The sequence below is a fragment of the Chenopodium quinoa genome, unplaced genomic scaffold, assembly GCF_001683475.1.
Source record: "Chenopodium quinoa cultivar QQ74 unplaced genomic scaffold, ASM168347v1, whole genome shotgun sequence".
NCBI classification, from domain to species: Eukaryota; Viridiplantae; Streptophyta; class Magnoliopsida; order Caryophyllales; family Amaranthaceae; genus Chenopodium; species Chenopodium quinoa.
In genome coordinates, this window is record NW_018744290.1 from 2,410,436 (window position 1) to 2,427,239 (window position 16,804).

The 16,804-nt window shown below is 38.5% G+C and overlaps 2 protein-coding genes across 5 annotated transcripts; one reads left to right on the forward strand and one right to left on the reverse strand.

Annotated features, from left to right (window-relative positions):
- Positions 1–7,462: 7,462 nt before the first annotated feature.
- On the forward strand, positions 7,463–11,623 carry LOC110695263 (pentatricopeptide repeat-containing protein At5g65570-like). 4 transcript variants are annotated; one of them, XM_021872517.1, is made up of 4 exons: positions 7,463–10,631; positions 10,724–10,791; positions 10,901–11,036; positions 11,518–11,623. In XM_021872517.1, exon 1 carries the CDS (start codon positions 8,414–8,416, stop codon positions 10,610–10,612), a length of 2,199 nt encoding a protein of 732 aa, XP_021728209.1. In that variant the 5' UTR covers positions 7,463–8,413; the 3' UTR covers positions 10,613–10,631; positions 10,724–10,791; positions 10,901–11,036; positions 11,518–11,623. The 4 variants fall into 4 exon arrangements, with proteins under 4 accessions (XP_021728209.1, XP_021728207.1, XP_021728208.1 ...); XM_021872515.1 differs by having other exon boundaries at positions 7,463–10,791; XM_021872516.1 differs by having other exon boundaries at positions 10,724–11,036.
- Positions 11,522–15,646, reverse strand: LOC110695265 (probable 1-deoxy-D-xylulose-5-phosphate synthase 2, chloroplastic). Its single transcript, XM_021872518.1, has 10 exons — positions 15,242–15,646; positions 14,851–15,027; positions 14,478–14,642; positions 13,870–14,020; positions 13,513–13,784; positions 13,147–13,420; positions 12,732–13,039; positions 12,373–12,654; positions 11,952–12,236; positions 11,522–11,850 (listed from the first exon to the last, which is right to left on the reverse strand). The coding sequence occupies exons 1-10, from the start codon at positions 15,329–15,331 to the stop codon at positions 11,707–11,709; spliced, it is 2,148 nt and encodes a 715-aa protein (XP_021728210.1). The 5' UTR covers positions 15,332–15,646; the 3' UTR covers positions 11,522–11,706.
- Between the last annotated feature and the right edge of the window lie 1,158 nt (positions 15,647–16,804).

A 16,804-nucleotide genomic window follows, 5' to 3' on the forward strand; every position in this document is an offset into this window, starting at 1 on the left:
CTAAGGTCAAACTCAACTAAAGTCTTGAACTTACACTCCAACCACGACACTTAACCAAAACAAACTGTTCCAGCCTTCCAGGCAATAGAGCCCGGATTATTACTGTCACCTTGTCTTTATCCTCTTCAAGATACAATAATGATCGGCCCTCAATAGAAGTTGATGCTCATAAGCACAAAATACACTAACCGTAGGCGACCAGCAGAGGGAAGATCCCTTGAACTCCATACCTTGAATCTTGCTATCATCTTCTCGATCATACGATCACAATCATTAGCGGAGTTACTTTATTGGCACTGACCGGAACACCTGAATACTTAAATGTGAGTTCTCCAATCCCAAAACTAGACATCTCAGCAATTAAGTCAACTACACTCTGGTTCAATTCATACCATAAGGGATAACCGCAAACTTCTTTTGATTAGCCATCACGGCAGTATTGGCAGAGAATGAACAACTTGAGGCCATAAAGCAACATTTTCACAGAAGGTGTAATACTTGTCATTGGTAGCAGAAAGTGAAAGCCCTTTACCCTGATGCGGAGTGTTATGCATTCACAGGCATGTGCCATTCACCTGCTATGAGTGTGAGATATATGCACTAACTACAAACATTCATGAAACACGTGCAAATTTCACACTGTAGCGTGTAATATCCTGGCATAGGAGCTAGTTCTTCAAATTTCTTGTCAAAAAAACCTGTCTAATATGGTATGTTTATCACAGGTTGACAAGATTGAAAGGAGGGGTAAGGCTAGGCTTTGTGGAAATCGACGATGGATGGGAAGACACAGGTTCAAGTGTACATTGATTGTCAAGTAATAACAGGCAGCAATGACTCTGGCCCTTTAACTTTCAGAGCTACTAGGAAAGGAGCCCTCAAAAACAAGGTGCCGCTTGGTGAGCCCAGAATCATGAAGAGCCTTCTTGCAGCTTTCTAGACATCTGTAGATATTGCCAGAGTTTGATGAATTTGTCTATTTTTAACACAGTTTGTAAGGATGATACATGATCTAAATATATTAAGAAAGAGAAATTTCTTGTCAGATCTCTACTCGATACTAATGTGACAATGTGTCCTATATTCTCATTCAGTTTTGACCCTTAAATTCCTTGAATTTGAAACTCATACAGTACAAATCAATCTCTAGGACTTGAGCTAGCCTAAACCAAAGTAATGTACTACAAAAGTCCTCGAAATAGGCATGTCTCGTATCTTGTTGGGGAATTGGTTTACCGGGTCACAAAAAATGGAACGAAATCAGACAAATTTAAACATTTCAAGGCGTGAACAAAATCACTTTCCCAAAGTAATATTTCGACCCTAATTTTTACAACAGTGTGTAGTATATTTGTGATCTAATGGAAACAAACTTTGATAATTTATGATGATGATAAATGAAATGTAAAAGGTTTCTCAAGAAAAATAGATAAACTAATTTCTTGAAGTATAAAGCAAATCAGAGAATGGAAAAAGGAGAAGTTCCACTCATTTTTCATCGGTCAAATCACATCACATAAAGGGGGCGTTTGGTTGGTGTATTTTTTGAATTGGAAACAAATTCGATTAAAATGATATCGTTATTATGTGTTTGGTTAGAAGGCATGGTAACAATTACCATTACATAAGGGTAATGGTTAACCCCTCATTTGTTAACTCTCAAAAACTTGGGGTAACAAATACCCTTACCCTCCTATAAACAAATATACCCTTTCAATGATTAAACCAAACAAATAAAAAGGTAATAGCTAAATAATTCCTTTTCCCCTCTTATTTGTTTCATTTACACTCCGTTTTCATTTTCCTAACCAAATGCCCCCCAAGTATATTTATACATAAAGCAAATCAAGAAAAGTAACTGCCAAAAAACTAGCAGTGTCAACCCATCAAAAGGTCGGGCCCGATCAGGCAGTTTTTTCCTCTCTAACTGCATGCGGGCCCGATCAAACTCGGCAGCCCGATCGAGCAACGAAGCAGCCAGTTTCCAGCATTGGGATCATTTTGCTTTAACTCTATTGTCAATTAATTTGCTACACCATTACCTAAGCAAATTAATCTAACAACCATGAGATTAGTCTCCATACTCTAAATTATTCAACATACATATCTAACATGTATAACAGACACATATGAATACTGATATCACTTATGTAATTGTAATGTTTCCCAAATTTCATCCCATAAACAAAAAAAGGAAATATTTTTATTTCTCTTTTGAAGACAAAAATAATTCTTCTTTTTAGCATTAAAAGAAATATTATACAGTGTGTCAAAAAAAATATAAAAAAATATACAGGACGTCTTTAAAATCGGATATTTCCAAGGTTTATCAATTGATAATTCCACGTTAGTTTATTTGTAATATTTTTGATGAATTTAATAAGATATCAAAAGTAAGTCCCGAGTTAGGGGTTTTGTGCGTTGCATCTCCCTTTTGCTACCAATCTTGATCAATTTTCAATTTTTCAAAGGCCAAACTCCCTGGATTCTGATTATGGTGTGAATAACGGGGGACGATCTGGTGAAGGATTGGGAAAAAACTGCGTTTAACTGATGAAGAAGGTGTGGTGTTAGGGGGTGATTACATAGAAATTGTTAGCGATGATACTAAAGCCAAAATAAATCTCACTCTGGTAGGAAAACTATGGACAGTGAAACCCTACATTCTTGAAGCAATGAAGAGAACCTTGGCGAATGTATGGAGGTTGAAACAGAAATTCGCAATTGGGGTAGTTGAAACAAATTTATTCGTTTTTCAATTCTTATGTGAGGAAGATAACGTGTTCTTGAAGGTAGACCACGGTTTTTTGACGAGACCTTTTGCAAGAAGTAATTGGTGACAAACAACCGTCTGAAATCGTCTTCAAGCAGACCCCTATGTGGGTTAGATTACTAGATGTGCCTCTAAATAAACGATCCCTGGAAGTAATGTATGATGTGGGGGAGTTTTTGGGGGGCTTTCTAGAGGCAGATGATTCTGATCCCCTAGAGTGGGGAGATAGTTTGCGCATCAAAGTCCTTGTGGATATCAATAAGCCACTGCGAAGAGGACTTTTTCTAGCTATGGGGCAAAATAAGTCTCGTTGGGTGGATATTAAGTATGAGAGGCTTGTAGATTTTTGCTCTTTCTGTAGTAGACTTGAACACACAGAGAGAGAATGCCAGTTCAAGGAGCAAGCGAAAGGGGATGTGGAGAAGATGGTGTACCAGTATGGGCCGTGGCTACGAGCATCTCCAAAAAAGAAACTCAGAATTGATATAGCTGAACGTGAAATTGAGAAGACTTGGGTTGAGCGACTAAAAAGTTCAGCATTATCGAAGAAAATTCCTACCTATAATGACCCGGATGTTATTAAGTTGGGATTGGTTGGGGCTGCTAGAAAACTTGCTTTTTCCTCTCTGACTGTTCATGATGTTGAAGAAAGGAAGGTTTATTGAAGAATAAGGAGGCTGAACTTCTTGCGGTGTTGGATAACAGTGGGAAAAAGCTAGTGCTGAGAACAATAGGTACATCGATGTGCGAAGAGAGTGAGGTTGCTCCCTCGATTTTAAGCTCAGGAGGAGAAGGGGAGATAAAAAAAGGGGTCAATGTGGAGAGAAGTGGGGAGAGTGCAGGAGGGAGCAAGGAGGGGAAAGCTAGGGAGGGCTTAGATGACATTATTAGTAAAAAGGGAGTGATGATGATGGACACTAGGGAGCATAATGACTTTAATGCAGATCATGTGATAGCAAGTGAGACTGGAGAGAAAGATAGAAAGACTAGTGTGATGGGTGAAAAGAAGGAGGGTGTTACTAAGGCTGGAGAAAAGGGGAAAGGGCTTAGGAAGGTCAATATTATAAAGAGTGACAACAAGGGGTTGGGGAAGGAAAGTTGTTGAGTGGTGGTAAAAGGGGGTACGTGAAGAGGTATATGAGGAGTTTGAGATGGTCGTAGATGGAGATGAAATTGATACTATGAGCTAGAAGTGAAAGGTTGCAATCTCTAATCAAAACGTGGCGGTCTCACACTATGGACTCTCGGTGAACAATGAATTACGTCCTGTCGTGGAATTGTAGAGGTTTGGAGAGTACCACAGCGATAAATGCAGTGAAAAATGTGGGCTTTTCTTGAAAAACCCCAAATCATTTGTTTGTCGGAATTGAGGTTAAAAAGTCATGAGATGGAAAGAGTAAAAAATAAGCTTTATTTTAATAATCTTCTTGCTGTTAGTTGTGAAGGGGAGGGAAGGAAACGAAGTGGAGGGCTAGCTCTGTTATGGAAGGATACTTTAGGGGTGGAAATTAAGTTGTACTCTTTACACCATATTGACTCATGGGTCAAAAAATCTTGTAAGCAAGGCTAGAGATTTACTGGAATATATGAAAATCCGGAAGCTGAGAAAAAGCACCTGACTCGCACTTTGCTAGAAAGTATTAGGAGTAACCCGAACATTCCATGGATTTGTTGGGGTGACTTCAATTTGATGCTGATGTCGAGTGAGAAACAAGGAGGTAATGACTTTCGTATGGTAAAGGCTGATATTTTTAGAGAAGCAGTGGAGTCTTGTGAGTTAGTGGATCTGGGTTTTGTGGGTCACGACTTTACATGGACTAACAATCAAGGTGGTGATCGCAATGTGCAGGAGCGTCTCGATCGTTTCTTAGCAAACAAAACATGGAAGGATCTCTTCCCTGGATCGTTTGTGATGCATTTATCGAAGAGGAAGTCGGACCACTTGCCCACTCTGCTATGTATTAACGAAGGTGTGGGAAAAATAAGAAAGAAAAAAAAAGTAAAAAAATACAGGTTTGAAGAAATGTGGCTTCGAGATGAAACTTGTGGAGACACAGTGAAGGATGTGTGGAATTGGGGTGGTGACATTTGTTCGAAAATTGCTCACACCTCGATAAATTTGAGTGCTTAGAGTAGAATTAATTTGGTGATTTTGTGAAAGAAATGAAGGGTTGCAGGGCTACGATGGAGAGTCTTATAGGAGAGACACAAACAGAGGAGATCATAGCTCAAATACGAGCTTTGGATGATAGAATGGATGAGTTGGAGAGAAGGGATGAGGCATATTGGAGGCAACAAAGTAGACAGGATTGGCTTAAAAATGGTGATAAAAATACTACATTTTTTCACACAAAAGCTAGTCAAAGAAAATCGAGAAATCACATACGAGAAGTGAAGGATGCGACTGGTAACTTTTTTCAAGATGAAGAGAAAATTTCAGAAGTTTTTGTGCGCCATTTTGATGATTATTTTCATCAGGTGGACAATGTGATACGGATGCTGTGATTGAGAAAGTGGATTCCGTAGTTTCAGAAGCTCAGTTTGCAGAACTTGCAGCTCCTTTCGTTGGTGAGGAAGTTCGGCCCTTTTCCAGATGCATCCCAATAAGGCCCCTGACCCTGATGGTATGTCTGCTATCTTTTTCCAAAAATTCTGGAATGTTGTCGGAAGTGATGTAGTAGAAAGTACTCTAAATATTTTGAACAATGGTAGTGATATAGGTTTTATTAATCAGACGCACATTGTTTTAATTCTGAAAAAAAAAGAGTGTGAGTCTCCGGTTGACTATACACCTATTAGTTTGTGTAATGTTCTGTATAAAATTGTGTCGAAGGTGTTGGCAAACAGACTTAAAAAAATTCTGCCATGTATTATTAGTGAGTCTCAGAGTGGTTTTGTTCCTAGTAGACTAATTACAGACAACATTTTGGTGGCTTATGAGTGCTTTCATTTTTTGCGGAAAAAAAAAAAGTGGGAAGAAAGGATATATGGGGTTAAAATTGGATATAAGTAAAGCCTATGACAGAGTTAAATGGGTCTTTCCGGAAAAAATGATGATGAAATTTGGCTTTCTGGAGCCTTATGTGAAGAATATTATGAGATGTGTTTCATCGGCTTCTTTTGATGTTCTAGTGAATGGGCAGCCGTCTCGGGCCTTTAGACCAAGTAGGGGTTGCAACACGGAGATCCGTTATCTCCTTGTGCGGAAGGTTTATCTGCTCTTTCTTCGGGATGCGGAAAAGAAAAAGCTTATTCATAAAGTCAAGATTGGGAGGCATGTTGAGCCAATTTCTCACCTGTTTTTTTGCGATGATAGTCTGTTGTTTATACGAGCTAATGAGGAGGAAAGTGACAAAGTGCTTGATATTCTGTCGACCTATGAGGTAGCGTCGGGCCAGAAACTGAATATGGAAAAATCAGAGGTGTCCTTTAGCCGAAACATTGATCTTGAGAAGAAAAATATGCTTCACATGAAGTTAGCATTTAAGGCTATCGAGGGACATGGCAAATACTTAGGCCTTCCGACTTACATTGGAAGTTCTAAGAAACAAATTTTTTAGAGTATTCAGGATAGAGTTTGGAAGAAGCTCAAAGGTTGGAAAGGTAGTTATCTTTCTCAAGCGAGTAGGGAAATTCTCATCAAATCAGTGGCGCAAGCTATCCCCACTTATGCTATGCAATGCTTTTCTATTCCCGTTGGCATCCTAATCGAGATAGAAAAATTGTGTAGGAGTTTCTTTTGGGGCAAAAAGGAGATGAACGGAAGATGAGTTGGGTAGGATGGGATGAGATGCTCCGTGCAAAAAATCAGGGAAGATTGGGTTTTAGAAATATGAGGATTTTTAACAAGGCTATGTTAGCAAAACAAGCGTGGAGAATTTTGAGTAACAAGGAATCGCTTATGTCTCGGGTGCTTAAGGGTAAATATTTTCCTACCTCAACTTTCTTTGATGCTAAAGCTGTCCCAAATATGAGCTTTGCTTGGAGATCGATTCTAAGTGCTAGAGAGGTGATTGAGAAGGGTGCTATAAAGACTATTGGTGGGGAAAGTAGTGTCCGTATTTGGGAAGACCCATGGGTGCCTAATCTCCCAAAGTTCCGAATTCTGTCACCAAAGAGGGATGGTAGTGATGTTCCGATGTATGTCAAGGATTTATGGGAAAATAAGAGCTGGAATTTGACTACTCTCTCTGAGTTATTCTCTCAGCGGGAAAATGATAATATTTGTAGTATTCCAGTACCTCTGTTTGATGAGGAAGATGTTTGGTCTTGGCATCACTCGAAAGATGGTTTTTACAGCGTAAAGAGTGCTTATGGTCGAAGAAGAGGTAAGGGATAAGACAACCTCGTCAAATGGGCATGTAGATTTTAATTGGAAGAGTATTTGGCATGCCCGTATTCCACCAAAGATCAAATTATTTGCGTGGAGAAGTGTGAGGGAGGGGCTGCCTGTTATGAGTCGTTTGATGGCTAGGGGTATGAATGTCCTATGTGTGGGGAGGGGGAGGAAACTACTGCTCATATGCTCCTCTTCTGCCCAGCAGCCTCCTCTATTTGGAGACATTCTGTCCTGTGGCTTGACACAAGTGCTCTTGATTATGATGGCTGTCGAGGTTGGTGCAATCTGATGTATGGAAAGATCAAGGAGACTAAATGGTGGGATATTTTTTGGTGTCTGGCGTGGGGAATTTGGTTAAAACGTAATGTATGGGTTTTTGATAAAAAAGAGAAGAGGGAGGCTGACATTCTTCATAAGACAATGTGCTTGGTGGGAGAGTTTGAAGAAGCTAATGTGAAGGCTGCTGTGGTGACGCAAGTGCAGCATTTCAGTTCAAGTTGGAAGGCTCCTGCTGCTGGTCTGTATAAGCTGAATACAGACGCAGCCTTCCAGGGTCATTTGCTGGGAATTGGTGGGATCTTGGGGATGAGGAGGGGGCTGCTGTGGTAGTCTTCTGTTCGACAGAGCTTGGGAAGGTAGATGTTGCTGTTGGTGAAGCGATTGCTATGAGATCAAGCCTTAAGATAGCCATGGAAGCGGGCTTCAGGAATTTCATTCTAGAAACTGATAACATTTAGTTGTTCCACCATATGAAGAAGGGCTCCATATCTCCTTGTTCTTTTGGAAATTTGGTGAGGGATATTCTGCTGCTTGCTAGTAGCTGTCAGAGTTGTGTTTTTTCATTTGTTAGAAGGTCGGGTAATATTGTTGCCCATAGCTTAGCAAAGTTGAGTTTCAATTTTAGTGAATATCGTGTTTGGCTTGAAGAGTTACCCACCTGAAATTCAGGGGGCTTTATGTGATTGTATTGAACACTTGGTGATTTAATAATATGTGCTAAGCTGCGGTTTTCGTCAAAAAATTTGATGAATTTTTCTCTCCATAATTTACAATACCGTTTTTTCTGTTATATATACACTTCCTAAAAAATCCCCTGTTTTTACCAACAAGAATGGATCAAAACGCAGCCCCCACTTCGAAAAACCAGACGAACTAAAAGAAATTACTGATGCTGCATTGATTCTTCTATCTCTCAAGCACACAAAACTCGACCAAAATCAATTCCTGATTATCAAATCCCACCTCGACAAAACCGGCTTCTTCGTGCTCCAAATAGTCATAACAAATCACCCCAACAAGTCATGAATGGTTTGAAATGGTGGGTAAAACCTTCGAAATTTGTGAGACCTCTACAAACCAACACTTTCAATCAAATTAAAACCAAACCAATCATCGAAAAAGTAAATTCATCTTCTACTCAAATCCTAAAACAATTGGGCATTTCATTGCATTCAAATGTCACAAACCTCAAACAAGTCTCAGAGAACTACATCTCTCTCATCCAAAATTCAAAATCTACAGAAGAAATTAGAAACATTCATACCCATATGAGAAATCATGGCTTTCCTTACCTAAGATTAGGCAATAAGCTCATGAATGCGTATTTAAAACTTGGCAACCTTGTTTATGCACACCAACTGTTCGACGAATTGCCTCAGAGACATGTAGTTGCTTGGAATGCCATGATTTCTTGCTATATTAGGCATAAGAGGAGTCCTGAAGCCGTGGGTTTGTATAAACGGATGGCGTTTGAGGGAGTTTGTCCGGATGATTTTACATTGTCCTGTGTTTTGAAAGCGTTTTCTGATCTGGGTCTTGTTTGTGATGGCCAGAAAGCTCATGGGAAAGCGGTTGTTTTGGGGTTGGAGGTTTCGAATGTGTTTGTTGGAAGTGCCCTTGTTGATATGTATGCCAAGCTTGGTCAAATGAGGAATGCTCACTTGGTAGCGGATCGAGTTGTGGAGAAAGATGTGATCTTGTTTACTACTTTAGTTGTTGGCTATGTTCAAAATGGGGAAGATTGTGAAGCAATGAAGGCTTTTAATCAGATGATTAAGGAAGGAGTTAAGGCGAATGAGTACACTTTTACGAGCTTATTGGTGAGTTGTGGTAACTTGAAGCATTCATGTCTTGGCATGTTAATACATGGGTTTATAATCAAATGTGGTCATGAGTTTGGAGTTTCTCCGCAGACTTCACTTCTGACTATGTACTCGAAATGTGGCAGGGTTGATGATGCACTTAAGGTTTTTGAGCATCTTGTTAACCCAAACTTGGTGACTTGGACATCCCTTATTGTTGGTCTTTCGCAGAATGGTAGAGAGGAAGTTGCCCTATCCAAATTTTGTCAAATGATGCGCAGCTCTGTACTTCCAAACTGTTTTACCATGTCTGGGGCTCTTGTTGCATGCTCCAACCTTGCAACACTTGATCAAGGGAAACAAATCCACACCATTATACTAAAATTAGGCTTACACTTAAATAAGTTTATTGGTGCTGCTCTGATTGATTTCTATGGGAGGTGTGGTTGTGTGGAACTTGCTAAGCTGGTTTATGATGGCTTGTTGGACCTTGATTTGGTGCTTGTGAACACAATGATGTATGCTTATGCTCAGAATGGTTTTGAACACAAAACACTTGAGCTTTTTCAGCAAATGAATGACTTGGGGCTTGAACCCAATGACGTAACCCTCGTTAGTGTTCTGTTAGCATGCGACAATGCAGGGCTGGTTGATGAAGGCCGTCACATCTTTGACTCTTTTTTTGGCTATCATAATATTCAGATAACTAAAGAACACTATGCTTGCATGGTAGATATTTATGGACGTGCTGGAAGACTTCAGGAGGCAGAAGCACTAATAAATCAAGCTGATAACCCAGATATTGTTTTGTGGAGGACTCTGCTGAGTGCGTGTAGACTCCATGGAGACATTACCATGGCAGGGAGGATATTAAATAAAGTAATCGAGATATCTCCTAAAGACGAGGTAAGCTTAGTTCTATCCTCCAATCTTTATGCATCAAAAGGTGACTGGAATCAGGTTGTTGGCATAAAGTCTTTAATCAGGGAGAATAGACTGAAAAAGAGTCCTGCTATGAGCTGGGTGATCATAGGCGGAGAGGTTTACATTTTCATGGCAGGGAATTGCTCCGAACCAAGTTTTAAAGAAATAGATTATATAATAAAGGAACTGATGAAGAAAGTTAAGGAGTTGGGGTATGTTCCAGCTACTGAGTTTGTGCTACAGAACCTGGATGAGAAGGAGAAGGAGCGGTCCTTGTACTATCACAGTGAGAAACTAGCCATAGCCTTTTCCCTATGGAAGACCTCTGAAAAAACCAGCTGCATTAGGATTTACAAAAATTTGAAAGTTTGTGGGGATTGCCATGCTTGGATAAAGTTAGTTACAAAAGTAGTCGGGAGAGAGATAATTGCCAGAGATACCAAGAGATTTCACCATTTTAAGGATGGGGTTTGCTCTTGCAAAGATTATTGGTGATCTAATCATGACAAAATTGGTAAGTGAAGGTAGCAAAGTGCTATGTTGTCTCACAAATTGATTTAACACCTTGTTACATCAGCCCACTGCTAATTGATCTACCCTAGCTAGGTCTTGTGGTGCTGCATGAAGTTCAGTTAACCATTATATGTTTTTGGGAAAGGGCTCCAAATAAAGAGGTATGGTATGCAGTTCTCTATATTATGGTCCCTCTATGCTGTATTAATTTTTTTAGTGTACTTTTAAGTGTCATTACTGACTATGTGTGGCTTTTCTGTTCTCAACTAGTGACCTTAGAGGGCTTTTGAAATTAGCCTGTCAACCTACTTATATTTTCAGGGGAGCAAGAATGGAGAATTATTGTGTTCATGTTTGATTTCTGTTTAAAAGGATAGTGAGGAACTGGAGTTTCAATTCCAAACAGGTAGTTAACCTTTATCCCACTTTGGGTCCCAAACTCTTTTCGTTCTGTCACTTAATTGACTAACGTAACTTTCCCAATGCAATTATCGTAGATAGATGAGGTGAAAATCAGAAGGGAATGTAATATCAGATGGATATACATATAAAATCTGACCTTATATTTCTTCGCATGCCAATCTCTTGGTTGGATGTTATATTTAATGTGCGACCATGATCCCTGCCCTCTCCCTTCACTGGGCATTACCCTAAGCCAATCCTAGCACCAAGATGAGACAGTCACACCTCTTATAGCTTTTAAAATCCTACAGTTGAAGACTACTGAAGACTAAATTATGTCATTTTTGTGCTACTTTTCCAGGAGTATCATCATTTTGCCTTGCTGGGAAATTCTATGGAGTACTTATAGTTTCAATATTTCATAATCATAATTTTTATGACACATGATTATTCTTTGACTTTTTGTTTTTTTTAATCTCTTGTAGTGTCTGTGTGGGTAATCAATACAATACATGTCTTGTTTATGCTACAAGGGCACATCGGCAAAGGCAAACGTGGTAAACAATCAAAATTGGCCACAATATTCTCAAGGTAGGTATTCCATAACCGAATCTTCTAAGATATATAGATTTACATGTGATGGCAACTTATTTCTGCGCACCTATTTTCTGAACCTAAAGTGTAAGAGCTTCCTTTTGCTTTCCCAACATTGACAGCACGGTTGCAGCTATATGTTTTGAAGTCAATCCTGCTTCTTCCAACTGATCTTCGTAGTCTCCATGGTCAATGTATCTATCAGGAAGGATGATCGCTCTTAGCTGTGTAGAATGAGATGGGGTGAGTGTAAAGCATAGGAAAAAAAATAATAAAGAAGGCATGGCAGAGGAATTCAATTTTCATATTTTTCCTGTAAAGTCACCTTAAGAGATCCATCCAAAATACCATTCAGACCGAGGAAGTGCGACACATGAGATGAAAAACCTCCTATAGAACCCTCTTCAACAACTATGAGTATTTCATGTTCATTTGCTAGATGTTTAATAAGATCACCATCAAGAGGTTTGCAGAACCTTGCATCAGCTACTGTCACTGAGATGTCCCAAAATTTTAGCAAAACTGAGGCTTCTAGGCACTTTTGCACAATAGATCCATATCCCAGCAATGCTACCCTGCACCCCTCTTTCAATATTCTTCCCTTTCCAACCTGTTCAAGTATCGAACGTAGATGCAAATATTAGTAGTGCTTAAGTACATACGAAGTATAATTTTCTGGATGAACTAATTCCGTACATATATTTTTGCTCTCACTAAATTTCGAGGTGGTTGTTTTTGGTGCTAACCTCAAGTGGTGTTCCTTTATTTCCAAGAGGAAGGGCAACTCCTATTCCATTTCCCCTCGGGTACCTGAAACAACTTGGTCTGTCATCAATAGCTGCTGCAGTTGCAACCATGTGCATCAGCTCTGCTTCATCTGATGGAGCCATGACAACCATATTAGGCAAACAGGCCATGTAGGTGACATCGAATGCACCACAATGGGTTGGTCCATCTCCACCCACTAAACCTGCTCTATCCATTGCGAATCTGACTGGAAGTTTCTGAAGATCTACGTCATGTATTACCTGCATATATGCGACAAGCCATTAGCAGGGGAACTGTGAAAGTAAGGGTTTTATATTTGATCAATATGATGTTTCACCTGATCATATCCTCTCTGTAGAAATGATGAGTAGATGGTGCAAAAAGGCTTGAGGCCCTCGGTAGCCAAACCTGCTGCAAATGTTACTGCATGTTGTTCTGCTATACCCACGTCAAAGCAGCGATCTGGAAATCTCTTTTGGAAATAATTTAGACCTGTTCCTCCACCCATTGCAGCATGAACAGCCACAATCTTCTCATCTCCTTCAGCTTCTTTTATCAATGACTCGGCAAAGTACCGCGTATATGACTGTGTAGGGGATTTGGACTTGAATTGCTCCCCTGATCTGGGATCAAATTTTACAACTCCTAAAAAGATTGATTGTAAGAGAAACGGAAATTCGGTCCAGTTAATCATATGTAAGTTCACTTTTTTATCATGTGAGAGGAGATATAGTTTCAGTTTGCAGTCTCACCATGCATTTTATCAGATGCTCCTTCTGCTGGTGGATACCCCTTTCCTTTCTCAGTCACTACGTGAATTAGAACTGGTACTGGTGCTGGAACTTCCTTGACTTGCTTCAATATGGTGACTAGGTCTACCATGCTATGCCCGTCCACTGGTCCGATGTAGTATAAACCAAGTTCCTCAAAGAGAGTTGATCCTGCACTACTAATCATGCCTCTTGCATATTCATCAACTTTTGACGCAACCATGTGTGTTTTCCCTCCAATTTGCTTTGTTATGCCCTTAACAATAGAGGAATACAAGTCAGATATCAGCTTCTACAAATGAAGAAAAATGATAACTCATTGAAGCTATTACTGGGTTTTATGTCTACCTTGGCTGCTTCACGTAATTTCCGGAAATTTGGAGATGCTTGAAGCTTTGCTAGTGTTCTACTGAGTGCCCCGACAGGAGTTGCAGGGCCATCAAGTGTTGCGGTGGGCAACGAAACCTGCTTATTGTCATTCAATATGACAATCAGGTTAGTGTCAAGGAACCCTGCATTATTTAAAGCCTCATATGCCTGTCCTGCAGTCATTGCTCCATCCCCAATCACTGAGATAACATTATTTTTTTTCCGTAAAAGATCTCTTGCAACTGCCATACCTGCAAATTTGTATAATTTCTTCAGTAAAGTGACATGCTTTGTATTTCTGATAAACTGCAGTGCTCTAATATGAGAATACCATACCAAGACCAGCAGATATGCTAGTAGAACTATGCCCTGCACCAAAAGCATCATAGATACTCTCTTCTCTTTTAGGAAACCCTGCAATTCCTGAGGTCTTCCTTATTGTGTTCATCTTAGATCTTCTTCCTGTCAGAATTTTATGTGCGTATGCCTGCAATTTTCATTACAGTTTGTGTTGTCAACTTTGCCTTTATTGAGGAAAGATAGATTGTCTATCGTCAAGCAACTTGACTTTCCTGCTGTATAACTTCAGGCCGTGTTTGGATGGGAAGAAATCAAGAAAATCATTGTCCTAAAAAGTGGTTTCCCTAATCCTAACCTTTCTCAACCTCTCCTAGGAAATCATTGTCCTAGAAAATCAACATTTGGTATTGAAGGGGTAAAATGATTTTATAAGATTGTGAAATGCAAAATAGTTTCCCAAGCCTAACCTTTCTTAACCTATCCTCATTTCCCATTTCCCATTACCCAATTCTCTTTGACTTTTTAGTAATGCAACAAACAAATGAAAATGAATTTCGAAACCTGATTTTTATTGGAAAATGAACTTCAGTTGAATTTTTTCCAAAATTGTTTGAAAGCAAATCAATATGTTCCAAAATTCTCACCTGATGACCAACATCCCATATAATCTTGTCTTCAGGCGTGTTGAATACATGATGTAGAGCTACTGTTAAATCCACCACCCCTAAGCTAGAACTAAGGTGCCCGCCTGTCTTTGCCACTGAGTACACAAGTTCAGCTCTTATCTCCGCACCAAGTTGTTCAAGATCCTGAACAACAAGCGTTTCATTAGCAAAGGGAGGAGGGGGACATATTTTTTTAGGGGCCTGATTTCATGCTCATCGCATAAAATAAGCTACTAACAAATAAAATTATGCATCTCTAGCTATCTGCATTGTTTTCAGTGATCCTGTCGGTTACAGGAAGCGGTGAGAATCAATAACAGCAGAAAGCCAGAAACTAGAATATTTGTCTTACCTGAGTAGATAGGTTTTTCATGTGCAAAGGATAATTGATAGTGTTCAACAATGGGGTGGGCGGTTTTTCTCCGGTGAAGTCGATTTTCCAGCCATTTCCTTCTTTTCTTATTGACTTACTAGAGTTACTACTTTGATCATTCTTGTCTGAGCTGCTAGCCGAAACTTTCACAGAAATCTGCAAAAATAACACCATCATTTGTTATATGCAACTTGTATGTCAATTTAATCATCACATTTCTGATACAGTACCCCTCTTTTCAGTGCAATGACAACACTTATATTGTTGCTGCTGTAAAAGCTTATAGGAAATCACTTATATGTACAATATGATCATGAACAGAATAAAATCAAGTTTAAGGTGTAGTAAAAATACAATAGTAATAGCAAACCTGCTTCGAGTGAGTTTTGTTTCTGAAAGAAAGCGTTAGATTCGTTGGCAGAACTGACTTTGGTGTCACTGCAGCTCCTCTGACCGCCATTGCAGCTGCTAAGCTTCTGTTTTTATTTTACTACTGAAAGTCTGAAACTCCAATGTGATTTAAGCAAACTTTGATATTTTGTATGGGTGAATGAATGTTTGATGCACAAGGGTGACGAGATAATCTATATAATGTACTTATTTATCCATGTGATGAAGGAGATAACTACCGCATACTCTGTCTTTTTCCTGGGGATTCAATGTTGACTATGATATGGGAAGGTTGGGCTTGTGTTTTACACTCAAAACTTATTTACAACATTTTCAAAGTCAAATTTTTCTTTTCTTTTCATTTTTTTTTTAAAAAAAAAAATTAATGAGCAAAAGCTATTTATTACAACTAATTGCAATTATTAGTGTGAAATCTGCCAATTATTAAGACCATGACTATTGTGTGTTAATGCTATGCTGGCTATTATAATTGGAGAAGAAAACTTTATTTTTATCTTCAAGAGATTGGGACATCGTTACTTTTGGTGGGGTTTATACAGACTTGAGACTTATTATAGTTATCATACGAACAAAAATTAATTAGGTAAATATGAATGGAGTGCATACGTGATGTGTTGCAATCCTAATGTCATAGGTGTTAATCATAACAGTTACCTAAATTATGTAGCTATTACAATTTTTAAATCTCAATCGTACATCTTTATATAAATTATTAGATTAAACCCCGTGCAATGCACGGATGTTGAATAATTATAAAAACAATCTAATTATATAAAACATAATGAATTGATTCACCCGATATTAAAACGCATGAAATATATTAAAACGATAAAAACATGTGAGAAAAAAATTTAAATATGGTATACTTATAATGTGCAAGTTGGTATTTTAGCAAGTTTACTATAGATTTTATATAAAATAAAAGTCATAATCTAGATACAAACTTTATTTCAATATAACGATGATTTTTTTTAGAAAAAAAATTTTTGGCGGAAAATTATTTAATAAATACATTGTTAAGTGTCCCCTTAAATTCACTTTTAGTAGTATGTAATTGATACACCATTTTACAACAATTATTAATTACTCTATACATTTTATGGCTTGAGAGTAGAGGTTTCAAATCATAAGATGAGTTCTCCACCAAGTAAGTTTGGTTTCTTTCTCAATATATAGGAAGTATATACTAGCAATATATATTGATGTTAGAGACTACGGACTAAATACCAAAATACTTACTAGAACATTTGGGGTTAGGTTGGGTTGACCCATGTAAAATTGGGTACAATTCTTCTTCCCTAGAAAGAAAAATTAAATATTAATCATTATTAAAACAATTATTAGTAGTTTAGTACATCAATGATTGCTTTTATCTACTCTCATAAAGAGATACTTTGTACTCCTGTTTTCAAATGGTGTACCAATTTACAACCTACAAGGAAAAACATAGTTATTCCATATAAGGAGTCTTGGAAAAATCATCATGATATATTGATATGTAGTGTTTAAAAATCATTTTTTA

Excerpts from the sequence above, each read along its gene's own strand:
- LOC110695263 (XM_021872514.1), top strand. The coding sequence starts at position 8,414 with ATGAATGGTTTGAAATGGTGGGTAAAACCTTCGAAATTTGTGAGACCT.
- LOC110695265 (XM_021872518.1), bottom strand. The coding sequence starts at position 15,331 with ATGGCGGTCAGAGGAGCTGCAGTGACACCAAAGTCAGTTCTGCCAACG. Across the intron at positions 14,021-14,477 it reads TATGGGATGTTGGTCATCAG|GCATACGCACATAAAATTCT; the intron begins GTGAGAATTTTG and ends TGAAAATTGCAG. Across the intron at positions 13,040-13,146 it reads AGCATCTGATAAAATGCATG|GAGTTGTAAAATTTGATCCC; the intron begins GTGAGACTGCAA and ends CAATCTTTTTAG.